This window comes from Martes martes (assembly GCF_963455335.1).
Source record: "Martes martes genome assembly, chromosome: 17".
Classification (NCBI taxonomy): domain Eukaryota; kingdom Metazoa; phylum Chordata; class Mammalia; order Carnivora; family Mustelidae; genus Martes; species Martes martes.
The window spans coordinates 46,895,055-46,911,050 of record NC_137905.1 but is presented as its reverse complement, the minus strand read 5'-3'; the positions used below and the strand labels follow the sequence as shown (position 1 = coordinate 46,911,050).

Genomic DNA, 15,996 nt, shown 5'->3' with positions numbered 1-15,996 from the left:
CTTTTATTTGCTCATCTGCTCACTGATTCTCTAACCCTTCATTCAGTCTCTTGGCCACTTACTTCCCACGTTCTCCCACCCATCTGTCCACTCATCTACGCCCTGCTGGGTCAAAGCCAGCCCTGGCTAGATGATGTATAGAACCCAGGGATGAGCCAGACCCAGGTCCTGTCCACTGGGAGGCAGGTGGGGACATAAACCCCATCACACCAGTCTCACTCTGACCAATCACGAGGCTCTTGAGAGCCTGGAGAAGGTAGAGAAGCCCTTCCTGCCCTGAGGCCCTCCTCTGCCCCTCCTGATAGGTTCTCTGTGCGGGTGAACTCCACCGAGCTCTTTCATGTGGATCGGCGCGTGTGGACCACCCTGAAGGGCCGGGATGGGCTTCAGGGCCCGAGGGAGAGAGCCTTCCACACAGCCAGTGTCCTGGGGAACTACATGGTGGTCTATGGTGAGGAGGCTCCCTGGTCCTGCCTGCCTGCCTGCCTGCCAGGGCCCCACGCCCACACTGAGCTGAGGCTCCCTGCCTGGGGGTCCCCACCTTTGCCAGGCTTGCCAGCTGTGCCCCTTTCTTCCTTTCCCAGGGGGCAACGTGCACACCCATTACCAGGAGGAGAAGTGCTATGAAGATGGTCTCTTCTTCTACCACCTCGGCTGTCATCAGTGGGTATCGGGGGCCGAGCTTGCCCCCCCAGGAACCCCTGAGGGTGAGCGGCCTCCTGTGTTTTCCTGAGAGTCACGCCTCCCTGACAGTGAATCTGGGCTTTGGGCAGGAACCACGTTGGTGCTCGTAGGGTGAGCCAGATGTCCTGTTGGAACTGGGCTCCGGAGGCCAGCCTGTGCTGGGGGCAGTGTGGGGCCACTGTTGCCATGGAGACGGGAGGCAGGCCCCACAGCACTGGTCTAGGCTCCAGCCAGCTTTTGTCAGTTTCCAGCTGCCCCAGGGAACCGCCTACGTTTGACCTTTTCAAGGTCATAGAGTGGGCAAGTGGCAGAACCAGGATGGCTTGCCCCAAGCAACCATCTGTCCAAAAATATCATTTAATCTCTCTGTGCCTCAACTTACCCATCTGTAAAATGGGAATGACAGTAGCACTTAAACCACTGGGCTGTCGTGAGAGCCAGTTGAGATGGCACGAAGAAGGAAGACTGCCTAGCCAAGGGCTCAGTATGTCGACTTTATGAAGGTGTCAGAATCCTGCCCCAGGGCCCGAGGGCTTGCCAAGAAGGGGGTGTGGAAGAACCTTTCAAACTCATTAAATCAGACTGCTTGGAGAATCAGAAGGAAGCCACAGGCCCTGAGCTCGGAAAGACACTTGTACACACAAACCGGGCATATCATTTCAGGGTGCTGTGGACTTCCAGGAGACCCATCTCCTCTCCCTGTTCCACTGGACAGAAGAGCAGGGACAGAGAAAGGCATAAGGAAGGGACATTGACATTTAAGGGGTAGGCTGAGCAAAGGGTTCCCCATGGAACCCTGTTTGACCATCAGGAATAAAGCCTTGGCCTGGCATTCAAGGCCTCGAATCCAAGGCTCTTCTGCTGGTCACCGACCACTTACCCATCACTCAGGACTCTTAGTTCTGAGTGACAGGCTCCAACCCAACCAGCTTGAGCAAAACCAAGTTTCTTAGCTCACTTGAGTGACAGCTGGCTTCAGTCTGGCCTGGGTCTGGGAGTTCATGGGATGGCATCAGCTAGTTCTCATTCAAGTTTGCTTCAGTCTGTGGCAGGTTTGTATTTTGCAAATGGTCACCAGCAGCCCTGGGCCTATATCCTACCCCTGTAAAAGGCCTAGAGGGAGGAAGCACATGCCTTTTCCCCCAAAATCGTAGGAATCGGGTCCTATTCCTGAATGAGTCCCTGACATGATGGGCCTGGGCTACACCCCAGTGCCACTAGAGGCTGGGTAGCTCAACTCTACCTGTGGACTGTGATGGGAGAGGGTGGTTTTTTAGAGGATGATCAAAGGCTGTCCCAGGATGGGAGGCTGGTGCCAGACAAAACCAGGTGAGAGTCCGGCGGCCTTGCCTCATGGCTCCCTGAGGGCAGGAATGTGGTCCATTTCTAGAGGAGGAAACCAAGATTAAGAGAAGTTACATCTCTTGCTCAATGCCACACAGCTAGTTGGACCCGTGATTTGAACCCAAGTAAGTGGTAGACCTAGGAATGGAAACCAGGTTTTTCTGACAGCGAAGATCAGGCCCTGTCATTAAAAGGTGTCCCGGGCAGTGGTGTGGGGACGCGTTCAGTTGAAGCGGGAAGCCGGGGGCTGAACTGGGGCATGAGAGAGTCGGGACAGTCCTCCGGGCAAGGGAGCCTTGAGCATGGGAGACTGGTTGGAGTCTCATATCCTTGGGTTGGGGGGGTGTCTGTATTCTAGGCCGAGCATCGCCTCCCAGTGGGCGGTACTCACATGTAGCAGCTGTGCTTGGTGGCAGCGTCCTGTTGGTGGCTGGGGGGTACAGTGGCCGGCCCCGTGGGGACTTGATGGCCTACAAGGTGCCTCCCTTCGTGTTCCAGGCGCCTGCTCCGGACGTGAGCACTGGGGTGATAGGGAGAGGGTGGCTGGTTGGGGTTGGGGGGGGACGGGGAGGAGGCATGGTTCCCAGGAAGGAGGGAGCAAGTTGGGGTGGGTGCCTGGGAGAAGGACTGGGGGTCCCTGGGGCTGAGGGCAGAGTGGATAGGGGTCCTTAAGGTGTCAAGCGGTTGGGGTTCCCTGCGATCGTCAAGGTGGGCGTGAGGGAGCAGGCTCCCAGTCTGAGGAGCACTCCCCGCACCGTGTCTCTGCAGTACCACTTAGACTATTGCTCCATGTACACGGACCACAGCGTCTGCTCCCGAGACCCTGAGTGCAGCTGGTGTCAGGGGGCCTGCCAAGCCGCACCACCTCCTGGGACTCCCTCTGGGGCCGTGAGTGACCATCCTAGCGCTCTTTCTCCTCGCATGGAGACTCGACCCTCAGTGTCTCCCTCTGTCGAAATCCAGTAGAGAAGGACTTTCTTCCATTTGGGAGACTTGTTTTCACACAAAGCTTGGCACTCCTGACCGCTGACCCCTGAACCTCTGGCCCCTCCTGAACCTTTTGAACTTACGACCCTGCCCCCAGAGCCCCTAGGTCCTGTCCTCTTGATCTTTCTCATTCCAGTTTGTTTTCAGTTCCCTTCTCCGATTGCCTGCCACTTTCTACCCCGCGACTCCTGAACCTGCAGCACTTCCCAGGTCCCCGTGAAGCCCCCGTGGACAGTAACCCCCGTCCCCTCCCTTCCCTGCAGTGTCCAGCCGCCAGCTGCCTGGGCCTGGGCCGCCTTCTGGGTGACTGCCAGGCCTGCCTGGCCTTCAGCAGCCCCACAGCTCCTCCCCGGGGGCCCGGCGCCCTGGGCTGGTGTGTGCATAATGAAAGCTGCCTCCCCCGGCCTGGTGAGTGTGCAAGGGCGGTGTGGGAGGGGGCGGCGCAGCCCCCCACTGACCGCCATTCCCGCCCCCCTCCTGTCCTCACAGAGCAGGCCCGCTGCCGAGGGGAGCAGATCTCGGGCACCGTGGGGTGGTGGGGGCCTGCGCCTGTCTTCGTGACATCCCTGGAGGCCTGCGTCACCCAGAGCTTCCTGCCTGGCCTGCACCTGCTCACTTTCCAGCAGCCGCCCAATGCTTCCCAGCCCGACAAGGTGGGGAGCCAGGGGATGGGGCCCGGTGTTTGGGGTTTTCATTCTTCAAATGGTTCTATACCACTCTCGTAGTTGCCTAATAAGCCTTTACATTCAAGGGTTTGATCTTCGTTATTGACCTCATAAGAGCTTTTTTTTTTAAAGATTTTATTTATTTATTTGACAGACAGAGATCATAAGTAGGCAGAGAGGCAGGCAGAGAGAGAGAGGAGGAAGCAGGCTCCCTGCTGAGCAGAGACCAGGACCCTGGGATCATGACCTGAGCCGAAGGCAGAGGCCCTAACCCACTGAGCCACCCAGGCGCTCCATCATAAGAGTTTTTTTTAATTGTGCTAAAACACACATCACATAAAATTTACCATCAGCAACATGAAGCATGTTCACAGTATTGTGCGATCATCACCTAGTTCCAGAACATGCTTGTTACCCCATAAAGAAACTCCAGATCCATTAAGTAATCCCTCTCTATTCCCCCTCTCCCCCAGGCCCCTGGCAACTGCTAACCTTTTAGTGGTTTGTCGTTGGCAGTCCACTAACTCTGGATTTGCCAACTCTCATATGTCATGTAGCTGTCCCCAGCATCCCCCCAACTCGATGTCACCCTAAGTCTCTTCAGAAGATCATCTGGGATTTCTTTTGTGTCCTTGTAGGTCTACTTATTCAGATACATGCACATGTGACATTTAATTCTTTTTTTTTTTTTTTAAGATTTTATTTATTTGACAGAGCGAGAGAGGGAACACAAGCAGGGGAATGGGAGAGGGAGAAACAGGCTTCCCGCCAAGCAGGGAGCCCGATATGGGGCTTGATCCCGGGACCCTGGGATCAGGCCTGAGCTGAAGGCAGACGCTTAACAACTGAGCCACCCAGGCACCCCTAATTATTATTATTTTTCTTCCCCAAAAAGTAATATTCCAGTCGCACTGCCACTTCTATTTTTTAACATGTCCTGGCAAGCTTCTTAGGACTTAGGAAACACCCTCAAATTTTTTTTTTTTTTTTACAGTTTTGTAATACTCCATTTAGATTCTAGAGCTGTAGTGCTATAGTTTCCTTAAGTAGTCCTTCGTTGACGAATACTTGGCTTATTCCATTCTTTTGCAATTATAAAATGATTATAAGATGCATGCCAATAAATCATGTAGTATGTCTGTCACTTTGAATGTTGGATCTGGATTCTCTTTTTTTTGTTTTTTAAAAAACTCGTGTGCTGGTTTATTATTATATAACCAAGAACACGTTGCATAGGGTGAGGTCTGGAAGGTTCGTGAGCAAAGGAGCTCTGTCCCCATATAGAGCTAGGGTCTGGGAGTTCATAGAGCTAGGGTGTGACCCCCCTGCTGGCATGGGTTGGCATGGGCTGTTTTCACCAACTTGGAAATTTCTCCGAACCCTGTAGTTCAGGGACTTTTTAAAATAGCATGGACTCAAGGGTTTTGGTGGAAAGTGGAAAGGTGGACTGTTGGGGAAGAAGCTCTTGAAAGTTCCGGGGTCCCAGAGTTTGATGAAGGAGGTGATGAGCGGGGTGCCGGGTCCAAGTTGGAGTCCTGACTCCGAGTGCCCCTGGCCTCGGTCTCTTGTTTGATGCAAGAGGGAAGGAAGTTGGGGTGCCTGATCTTTTCTGGTTCTGATGTTTGCCTGAGGGGCGTGGCCACCGCGGGGCCACTCAGAGGGGCACTCACGTGTACCCTCCTCCCCGGCGGGCCCAGGTCTTGATCGTCCGCAGTACGACCATCACTCTGACGCCCAGCCCAGAGACTGACGTGTCCCTGGTCTACCGTGGCTTCATCCACCCCCTGCTGCCTGGAGGGCCCGGAGGGGCGGGGACTGAGGATGTAGCTGTGTGGGCCCGGGCCCAGCGTCTGCATGTCGTGGCTCGGATGGCCCGGGGCCCTGACACGGAGAACATGGTGAGGGTGCCTGACCATTCGGGGGGCTGTTAGTTGCCAATATGGGGGGTGGGGTGTATGGTGCAGGGAGGGACTGGGGAGAAATCAGAGGCATGGGACATATCCTTAGTGGAGGGAGGGCCCTGGGGCTTTCAGTTATGAATGGAATTGGGAAGGAATTTTGAAGAAGATGGGGAAGGTCTGAGTTACCAAGTCAAACGTCCCCCACGGAGGCCATGGGTGATGGTGGTGGGGTTAGTTGAGGGTTCTCAGAGGTTCTTGGGGTCTAAGGAACTCTGAAGCCCTCTTCCTCTTCCCAGGACGGAGGTGAGGTGGGTTTGGGGCTCTTGGAGGTTTCAGGGGTTGGGTCAGCTGGAACGTTCTGACCCCTGTATCTGTCCCTCACCTGTACCCAGGAGGAGGTGGGGCGCTGGGTGGCTCAGCAGGAGAAGGAGACGAGGCGGCTGCAGCGCCCAGGGTCTGCTCGCCTCTTCCCGCTGCCTGGCCGGGGCCACAAGTACGCGGTGGAGATCCGGGGCCAGCTCAATGGCTCGGCGGGTCCTGGGCACAGTGAACTCACTCTGCTGTGGGACCGGACTGGCGTGCCAGGTGGCAGCGTGAGTACTTCTGCCCATGCCTCAGACCCCCAGAGCTTTCTGAACCCCCGGCCGCAAATTCTAACTCTCCTGACCTAACCTCCTACTCCCTGATTCTTGACCTCTGGGCCTCACCTGGAGCCCTCCGGACACCAACCTCTGACCCTCAGACTCTGACCTGATCTCACATTCTGACCCCCTGCCCATCTCTCTTACTCCTCTTGCTCTGACTTCTGCCCTCTGTGCTCCGCTCCCTCATCTGGATGCTCTCAAACCCCGATCCCCTTTTGTCTGCTCCTCCTAAATCCTGACTTTCCACATGCTTGAGTTCTCGACCTTGTCTCCAAACACTTAAGTGTTCAGCGCTCAACCCTGACCCCTACCCCGGCCCTCAGCTCCCGCCCTGGGTGGACCCCCGGCCCTCACGTGAGCCCTTCCCCCAGGAGATCTCCTTCTTCTTCCTGGAGCCCTACCGCTCTTCAGCCTGTTCCTCCTACTCCTCCTGCCTGGGCTGCTTGGCAGACCAGGGCTGTGGCTGGTGCCTGAGCAGTGCCACCTGCCACCTACGCCAGAGTGGGGCCCACTGCGGGGACGATGGGGCCGGCGGGTCCCTGCTGGTGCTGGTGCCTGCCCTCTGCCCGCTCTGCGAGGAGCACCGCGACTGTCATGCCTGCACTCAGGTGCCTGCCAAGCCATGGAGGGGAGGTCTCAGGATCAAGGCAGCCGAATGAGGCGACCGGGCGGGGGGCGGGGGGCGGGGGCGAGCCCCCTGGAATTGGCACCAGCATCCAAGGGGTCCCTTGGGTGCAGTGGGGGGAGACAGGTGGGCCGTTGTCCTTGATCTGCAGGTGGGAGCCAGGTGGGGAGCCAAGGAGAGGGGCTGGAGGGTGGGCTCCTGGCAGTCAGGACTCTCCCACTTGTAAGGGTGAGAAAACCCCAGTTAGCACCTCTTTACCAGAGGGGCCTTTATGGGCTTGGGCCCCAGAGCCCAGAGATAGGTCTTTAGGTGTGTGGTTTAGACAGCGTCGTCGGCGTCTACCTCCTCCATCCCATACCCTCGCTACCCTTGGAGGTTCACTTCTTGGGAGAGGCAAGGGAACCACGAGGGCCCCAGACTTTCATCCCCCTACTTAGCCCCCCCTAGTCCCAAGTGAGAGAGAGCATCTTTCTGTCCCCACCCCCCTCTAGCCCCCAGCTCAGCAGAAGTCCCAGAAGCACGTTTTGTTGGCTCTGGTTGGGTCTTGTGCCAATTCTCAGAACCATCTGGGAGACTGGAGTAGGGGGGCGGGAGTGTGGCCCCTTGCCTACCTGTGGGGCTTAAGGATCCATCAGCTGCAACTGGACCAGACATAGGGGTTCTGTTGCCCCAAAAGGAGGTGGGTGCCAGGAAGGTGGATCCCATGGATGCCATTGGCTGAAGAAGGAAGTCTGGAGAGGCAGACAGCGGGGGAGGGAAGGGGGCTTGGAAGGGTGGTCTGTGGGGTGGGGCAGGTGAGGGGAGCAGCTGCTTATGGGAGCCCAAGGTAGATGGCTAAGCTGGGCTCTAACTTCTTCTTTAATTCCCCAGGACCCCTTCTGCGAGTGGCATCAGAGCACCAGCCGCAAAGGGGACGCTGCGTGCAGCCGGCGGGGCCGGAGTCGGGGTGCCCTGAAGAGCCCAGAGGAGTGTCCCCCGCTCTGCAGCCAGTGAGCCACCTGGGCCCAGGGAGTGGGGATGTAGGGGGCTTGGGGGAACTGGTGCACAGTTTGACCCTGCCCCTGCTCCCCACCCCCAGGCGCCTGACCTGTGACGACTGTCTTGCCAACTCCAGCCAGTGTGCCTGGTGCCAGTCCACGCACACCTGTTTCTTATTCGCGGCCTACCTGGCCCGCTACCCGCATGGGGGCTGCCGAGGCTGGGATGACAGGTGAGGTCTGGGCAGGGGGTTGGGGCTCACAGAGAGGAGGGCAGGGCGCGGGGGCAGGGGGTGTAGGGCTCAGACACCCCCACCCACACCTGTCACCCCGCAGTGTGCACTCGGAGCCTCGGTGCCGGAGCTGTGACCGCTTCCTGACCTGCCACGAGTGTCTGCAGAGCCACGAGTGCGGCTGGTGTGGTAACGAGGACAACCCCACGCTGGGCCGGTGAGGCCGGGACCACAAGGCCGGAGGGCTGGTGTGTGGGCGGGGTGTGGGGCGCTCTCCTGCTCTGATTCTAATGGCCGATTGTCTCTGTTTCTTCCCTTTCCCTCCCTCTTCTCTATCTCCACCCTCTCCCTGTCTCTGTGACTGGTTTCTTCTCATCTTTCCTCCTTGTCTTTCCTTCCCTCTCCCGTTAACCGTTTTCCTGTGTGTCTGGTCCATCCTCTGTTTGCTTGTTACAATTCCTCCTGTCTGACTCCCCTGGGTTTCTCTGTCTCTCCTTCATTGCTGCTATGTCTTTCTGTCCATATTCACATGTCTGTTTCTCTCTCTCTGATTGGTCCCTTTCTGTCTGTCTCGATCTCTTGATTCTTTATCATCTCCCCGTTCCCACCCTCTCCTCCACCCCCCCCCCAGCTGCCTCCAGGGAGACTTCTCAGGGCCACTGGGTGGGGGAAACTGCTCCCTGTGGGTGGGGGAGGGCCTAGGGCTGTCGGTGGCCCTCCCTGCCCGCTGGGCATATGCCCGCTGTCCCGATGTGGATGAGTGTCGCCTGGGCCTGGCGCGGTGCCACCTGCGGGCAAGCTGCCTGAACACACCCCTCAGCTACGAGTGTCACTGCCAGCGAGGCTACCAGGGTGATGGCGTCACCTACTGCAACCGCACGTGAGCGGGGAGGGGTTTCCATGGAGATGTGGCCCTGGGGCTGGGGCACGTGGAGATGGAGGGAGGAAGCCATTGCGGTGCTGGGGTGCCTCCCTGGGGAACCAGCATCCCCGTGAGCCAGGGGGCTTTACCTTGTGGGTTAGGCCCTCATTAGAGTGACAGGGTCCCCAGTGTAACACTAGTTACTGTGGAGACGGGTCACCCCTGGACTGTGGGCCATAGTCTTCTGCGTTGCCATGGAGATGGAGGAGGACCGAGTTGAAAGGGATTTTCACAGAGAGCAGATCCCCGGTGGTGATATGTGGTTACCATAGAGACAGGGGATATGTGGTTACCATAGAGACAGGAATTACCACGCGGGACGCCCACAGAGTCTGGGACGGGTGGCCGCGGGGAGAACAGGCGTTGCTGTGGAGAGGAGGGGGTGGACTGGGGCTGGAGGTGGGTGTGCCTTGGGTACTACGGCCCCGGCTAACCTTGCCCTCCCCCACCATGCCCTCAGGTGCCTGGAAGACTGTGGCCATGGTGTGTGTAGCGGTCCCCCCGACTTCACCTGCGTGTGTGACCTGGGCTGGACGTCGGACCTGCCCCCGCCCACACCTGCCCCGGGACCCCCTGCGCCCCGCTGCTCCCGGGACTGTGGCTGCAACTTCCACAGCCACTGCCGCAGGCGGGGGCCTGGCTTCTGTGATGAGTGCCAGGGTGAGCGGCCTCCTCCCCGACTCCCGGGGCTAGCCTCAGGGACCCTCCTCAGGGCTCTGGTGTCCTTCCTCTGCCTGGGCATCTGGGTCCCCCCACCCAACTAGCGCTCCCCCTGCCCCATGGCCTGCTCCGGACCCCACACGGTTTTAGTGCCACCCATGTCTTTGGTGGGGGCTTGGTCTCCCCTCTGGCGGTGTGCAGTACCTCCCCAGTCTGGGTTCCCCTGGTCACTGTGGTCTGGAGCAGCTGTGCGGGGTCAGGGATCGGCTGAGCATTGTAGGGCTCCTCCTGCCCTTGGCCTGACTCCTCGTCCTACCTGCCTGGGGCCTCCGCAGACTGGACGTGGGGGGAGCGCTGCGAGCGGTGCCGGCCTGGCAGCTTTGGCAACGCCACGGGCTCGGGCGGCTGCCGGCCGTGCCAGTGCAATGGGCATGGAGACCCGCGCCGTGGCCACTGTGACAACCTCAGCGGGCTCTGCTTCTGTCAGGACCACACTGAAGGTGCCCACTGCCAGCTCTGCTCCCCTGGCTACTACGGGGACCCCCGGTGAGCCAGGGGCCCGCCAGGAGGGGCAGGGGAGGGTTAGGGACGGGATGGGACAGGGCGGGACCAGTCTGACGCTCTTGCTCTCTCCTCCATCTACCCAGGGCTGGTGGCTCCTGTTTCCGGGAGTGTGGGGGTCGCGCCCTCCTCACCAACGTGTCCTCAGTGGCGCTGGGCTCACGCCGGGTTGGGGGGCTGCTGCCTCCAGGGGGCGGGGCAGCGAGAGCCGGGCCGGGCCTGTCCTACTGTGTGTGGGTTGTCTCGGCCACTGAGTTGCTGCAGCCCTGTGCCCCCGGGACCCTCTGTCCCCCGCTCACCCTCACCTTCTCCCCCGACAGCAGCACCCCCTGCACGGTGAGTACCGAGGGCACCAGGGTTCAGGCCCGTGTCTCCCCTGCCCAGTCCGAATCCGCAGACGGACCCTGACCCCGCATCCCTGTTCCTTTATTCTCCAAACCTTAAGCTGTCTTATTCAGATCACAGACCTTCATTCCGGAGCCCCCAGACCCTCCCATTCCCCAGATCACCTGTTTCCTGGGCCTTCCACGCCCCAGTCCAGGCGTGGTTGGTATTTGTTCTGTGTGGGTCAACTCGACCAGTAGATCGTGGCCGCCAGGAGCTATGTGTTGAGAGAGAGGCTCCGTGCGAGAGTGCCTGATCCATGAGCCGTGTCTGCTGTGAACACAGGAGGGGGATGGTGGCAGCAGTGTGACTCCCTGTCCAGAAGTTTTAGGCGGCCCGTTTTCTGGGGCTCAGAGTGTCTTCCCCTCTTGAGCTCCTCCTCCCACTCTTCCTCCTCCTCCCAGACCCCACACGTCCCTCTTCCTCACCCTTACCGTCCCCTGAACCTTCATTCTGCGCCCTCCACCTCCAGCTGAGCTACGTCCTGGCCTTTGATGGATTCCCGCGCTTCCTGGACACTGGCGTTGTGCAGTCGGACCGCAGCCTCATTGCTGCCTTCTGCGGCCAGCGGCGGGACAGGCCCCTCACTGTGCAGGCCCTGTCGGGTACGGGGTCTGGGGAAAGTGGGACCCTGTCCGAGGCTGCGTAGCCCTTGCCCCTTACGCTGTCCCCCAAGGTGGGCTCAAGGCCCAGCCTGCCCCTGCCCCTGACTTGCCGGCTGATGCTGGCCCTTGTCACATCTGGGCGCCAGAGAGGATTGCCCTGGCTGGGCTGCCTGTCTGGTGAGAAGGGCTGAGTGGGACAAGTCTCTGGGGGACACAGAATGTAGTGTGTGAAGGCTCTTGCCCCCTCCTCAGCCTGGTGGTTCTCAGCCAGGAGGGATTTTGCCCCTCCGGCCCTTTGGCTCTGTCCTGAGTGCTCCTGCCATATCATGGGCAGGGGCCAGAGGTGCTGCTCTGCACTCCGCAGGGTCCCAGACACCCCACAGCCGAGACTCACCACGCCCTTGGCGTCGGCAGCGCTGAGGGTTTGGGAAACTGGCTCTGGCTGAGCAAGTTGCTATAAAAATGATTCATTACCTGTGGCAGTTGAGGGGCCCGAGTTTGGAAATGTTTCTGTTCGCCTCGTAGATGAGTGAGATCTCCAAGGCTGGGGCAGGTAGTTGGCCGGCTCGGGATCGCATGCCACCCCAGCCCCCTCCCCAGGGGGCAGCTAGGACAGAGGGGCCCTCGATTTCATTTCATTCAGCCGTTGGGAGCACCCCCAGTGAGGCACGCCAGAGCTGGGTGCCGGGGGTCCAGCAGGGAACAAGGGGACGCAGGCCCTGCCTTCAGGGACCCACGGCAGGGGTGGGGTGCAGTGGGGGACAGACAGCACTGAACAAATTACAGTCAGAACAGGGACACCTCTGCTAAGGGACAGAGGAAGCAGGAAGGAGCAGGCACCTGGCCAGTCTGGGGAGTTGGGGAGGGCTTTTTCGCGGAGGGATATTTTCCTGGAGGCCTGAAGGGGTCCTTGTGTGCCGGGGGGTGAGGGGGTGACTTCTCCAGGCCAGAAGAGCAGTGGGTGCCCAGGCCCTGAGAGGCTGGAAGGGGGCCTGCTGTGCTGGAGTGCTTAGGGCTGGGACAGTGGGAGGGCTTGAGGTCAGAGGGCCTACAGCCCCCTCCAACATCATTTTAATGAAGCCCTATATACATATGCTCTATCTAATTCCTGCCCCCTTCCCCACTGCTAATCTCTTTGTAGGGAGACCCAGTTTTATGTCTGAGCTGTAGGAAGCTGTGCAGGGTGTCCAGCTTGGTTTCGAGCTGCTGGTGATGCGATTGGGATCAGAATTTGATGGGTTGGGTGAGGGAGAGGGTGTGCAGCGTGCAGGGGGATGGTGAAGCATGGCACTGATCCTAAATGATGAGTGCCTTGCTGCCCTGCCCGGTGACACCAGATTCTCTCTAACCCCGGGGATAGAGTCGCATCCTGGAGCCCGGCCCGGCCACAAGCCTCTGGCCCCTCTCCCCACACAGGGCTGCTGGTGCTGCACTGGGAGGCCAATGGCTCCTCATCGTGGGGCTTCAACGCTTCCGTGGGCTCTGCCCGCTGCGGATCAGGGGGCCCCGGGAGCTGCCCCGTCCCCCAGGAGTGCGTGCCCCAGGATGGAGCCGCTGGTGCCGGACTCTGCCGATGTCCCCAGGGCTGGGCTGGCCCCCACTGCCGCATGGCTCTGTGTCCTGAGAACTGTAATGCCCACAGTGGGGCAGGGACTTGTAACCAGGTATGGGGGGGACAGGCAAGCCATAGGGGGTGGGGGTGGTATGCCGGCTCCCCTGAGCCTCCTTCTGCTGTTCCCCAGAGCCTCGGTGTGTGCATCTGTGCCGAGGGCTTCGGGGGCCCCGACTGTGGCACAAAGCTGGACGGCGGGCAGCTGGTCTGGGAGACCCTCATGGACAGCCGCCTCTCAGCCGTGAGTCGTGGGTGCCACTGCATGGAGGTGCCATGCTGCCCGCCTCCTGGATGGTTCTCCCCTTCCCTCCATCCCTGGGACCACCCCTCAGCCCGAACTCCCAGCCTGATCCCACGTGTCCCCCACCTCCGCCCCCAGGACACTGCCAGCCGATTCCTACACCGCCTGGGGCACACCATGGTTGAGGGACCTGAGGCCACCTTGTGGATGTTTGGGGGCCTTGGCCTGCCCCAGGGGCTGCTGGGAAACCTGTACAGGTGAGGACGGCCTCCGGAGGGGGTGGGGGGGGATGCCTGAACGAGAGGAGGTCACCTCGGGAGATGCTGACATGTGTGTCACATAAGAATTCCCTCGGGGGTAAAAAAACAAAAACAAAACCCAAAAAACTGGTGTTAACAAAAACCTCTAGGGGCACCCCGGTGGCTCAGTTCGTTGGGTATCTGCTTTTGGCTCCTGTCATGATCCCAGGGTCTTAGGATCGAGCCCCAAATGGGGCCCCCTGTTCAGTGGGGAGTCTGTTTCTCCCTCTGCCCCCCTCACCGCTCATGTGTGCACTCACTCTGTCATGCGCTTTTCCTCAAATAAGTAGACAAAATATTAAAACAGCAACAACAACAAAATCCTCTACAGGTGAAAGACACCCAAAAGATGTCGGGACGCCTGTCACAGGAGGCTCACCCTTAATTTGGGCGGTTGCCACCCCAGTGGGGGGGATGTAAGATGGTTGTCAAAGGAGGGGCACCCTAGGGGATTTGGGGATACGTCTGGGGGAGGTGACCCCAGGTCGTGCTGGGATGACTGTATGGTGAGCTTCCTTTTCCACCCCTTGGTGCCAGGTACTCAGTGAGCGAGCGGCGGTGGACACAGATGTTGGCGGGAGCCGAGGATGGGGGCCCGGGCCCCTCACCCCGCTCCTTCCATGCGGCTGCCTACGTGTCTGCTGGGCGCGGTGCCATGTACCTTCTGGGGGGACTCACAGCTGGGGGTGTCACTCGCGACTTCTGGGTGCTCAACCTCACCACCCTGCAGTGGCGGCAGGAGAAGGTGAGCCCCTCTCCCTTCCCCCAGCTTGTCCCCCCCCCGCCCCCCGCAAGGCTTCTCTAGCAGGGCCCACCAGAGCACTCCTGCCCATCTCAGCCCCGGGGGGATGCAGCTTCCTCCTCCCCGCTCCTGTCCGCCCCTCCCCCCTGCCCCCGGTACCCCCTGCACCGGGTCTCCAGCGCGAGTCCAAGAGTTGAATCTCGTTGGCCGTCCTGGGTCACACTACAGTTCTGAGCCAGCCTTGGCCAAGTGAGTGCGATAGTGTTGTCCACTCGGCTAGGATGCGCGCGCTGTTGGGTGGGGGGTACAGTCAGCCCCATGTGGCCAGAGTGACAGCAGAAGAGCCAGGGCTTCCCAAAGGAACACTGGGCTGCCCCTCCCTATATCGGTGACACTGAGCAGGCAGAAAAGGCAAGGGGGCCTACCACACCCCTGTTTGGGACCATGGCGAGTTAGAAGCTTGGGGTCTGACCAGCCACCAGTCTGATACCTCCTTATCAGTTCAAGGGGAGTGTCGGGAGTTCCGAGTCTTGTTTCTGCCTGGAAGATGAGCCCTAACCTCCAGCTCCTTGGTGACCTCTGCCCTTTATCCTTCAGGTGCCCCAGACCGTGGAGCTGCCGGCGGTGGCCGGTCACACCCTCACTGCCCGCCGAGGCCTGTCTCTGCTCCTGGTGGGCGGGTACTCCCCCGAAAATGGCTTCAACCAGCAGCTGTTCGAGTACCAGCTGGTGACTGGCACCTGGGTGTCCGGAGCCCAGAGCGGGACACCCCCCACAGGTAAGGCTGGGGACAAGGAGGGGACAGCACCTTGGATGCCAGGCTATCCGGGGCTTTGTGGAGGCTCTCTGTCCACTGCCATACCCTGTGGTCCCTGCCCCTTAGACCTTGTTATGTCCCCGTTTCCCCCACGCCCACCCAGATTCTCAGACCCACCCTTGGGAAGTTCAGTTTCCCGCAAGAGGCGGCCTACCGCCTGCCCAGTGACAGTGGGTCTCTGCGTTCCTCTCTTAGGTCCTAAATCCCTGCCCCTCAGGCATTCCTCTTCTCCCTTCTTTGCTCACTGTACCCCCCCAGGACATGCAGGTCACCCCATCTCCCCCTCTTCTCTTGCCAGGAATGGCAAGTGCTGGTTCTTTTGAGCTGAAGCAGGAGCGGGGGGTTGACAAGCTCCTGCGTGGTGTGGGAGCCTAGCAAGAAGGAGAGCCTAGGAAAGTGGGAGGGCAATCCTAATTACCAGCCCTCCCCCCACCGTCTGCTCACTTTTGCCCCCCAGGTCTCTACGGTCATTCTGCGGTGTACCACGAGGCCACTGACTCCCTCTATGTGTTTGGGGGTTTCCGCTTCCACGTGGAGCTGGCTGCCCCGTCCCCTGAGCTCTACTCCCTGCACTGTCCTGACCGCACCTGGAGCCTGCTGGCCCCTTCCCAGGGGGCAAAGGTCAGGAAAAGAGGCATACACAGCTTGATCGAGAGGGCAGGAAGGCCCCCCCCTTACCCAGCGCCCCAGGGACTGGCTCAACCCTGGACTACTAGTCCCCTCCTTTCCAGTCCCCCAGACTCAACTGTGCCCCACCACGTCTCCCCTTCTTCCCTCGCTCACTTGGAGGGAAGCATCCTGGAGCAGGAGGTCAGATGCCTGGGTTCTGCCCCAGCTCTGCCCCGCTCTTGGTGTGGCCCTCCAGTTCCCAGCCTCCCCTTCTGTAAAACCTGGGACTGAGGCTTCTTGTGCTGGCCGCCTTCAAGGCCAGAGGAGATAGTGGGTGGGAGTACGTGGCCTCCGGATGTGCTGGTTAAGAGACGATTGAGTGTTCCATCTGCGAACATATTTCTAAGGCCTATTGGGGACCAGACTGTAAGGGAGGCCTGCGCCTCACCCCCCTGGATGTCCTTAGCCCAGCTGGCCAGGTCAT

General features: G+C 59.8%; 1 protein-coding gene across 1 annotated transcript in view; it reads left to right on the top strand.

Moving 5' to 3' along the window:
- Positions 1-15,996, top strand: part of MEGF8 (multiple EGF like domains 8) — a gene marked incomplete at its 5' end in the record, with an annotated part of 37,291 nt that overhangs the window by 8,468 nt on the left and 12,827 nt on the right. The window contains 23 exons of the mRNA XM_080828550.1: positions 306-451; positions 585-707; positions 2,387-2,541; positions 2,797-2,916; positions 3,279-3,423; positions 3,505-3,668; positions 5,378-5,578; positions 5,974-6,174; positions 6,597-6,833; positions 7,721-7,839; positions 7,929-8,060; positions 8,164-8,277; positions 8,692-8,940; positions 9,443-9,642; positions 9,978-10,188; positions 10,290-10,539; positions 11,060-11,192; positions 12,609-12,856; positions 12,935-13,045; positions 13,184-13,302; positions 13,882-14,089; positions 14,684-14,864; positions 15,361-15,524. Of these exons, the coding sequence (XP_080684676.1) occupies positions 306-451; positions 585-707; positions 2,387-2,541; positions 2,797-2,916; positions 3,279-3,423; positions 3,505-3,668; positions 5,378-5,578; positions 5,974-6,174; positions 6,597-6,833; positions 7,721-7,839; positions 7,929-8,060; positions 8,164-8,277; positions 8,692-8,940; positions 9,443-9,642; positions 9,978-10,188; positions 10,290-10,539; positions 11,060-11,192; positions 12,609-12,856; positions 12,935-13,045; positions 13,184-13,302; positions 13,882-14,089; positions 14,684-14,864; positions 15,361-15,524 (3,931 nt within the window). The remainder of the gene's footprint in view (positions 1-305; positions 452-584; positions 708-2,386; positions 2,542-2,796; positions 2,917-3,278; positions 3,424-3,504; positions 3,669-5,377; positions 5,579-5,973; positions 6,175-6,596; positions 6,834-7,720; positions 7,840-7,928; positions 8,061-8,163; positions 8,278-8,691; positions 8,941-9,442; positions 9,643-9,977; positions 10,189-10,289; positions 10,540-11,059; positions 11,193-12,608; positions 12,857-12,934; positions 13,046-13,183; positions 13,303-13,881; positions 14,090-14,683; positions 14,865-15,360; positions 15,525-15,996) is intronic.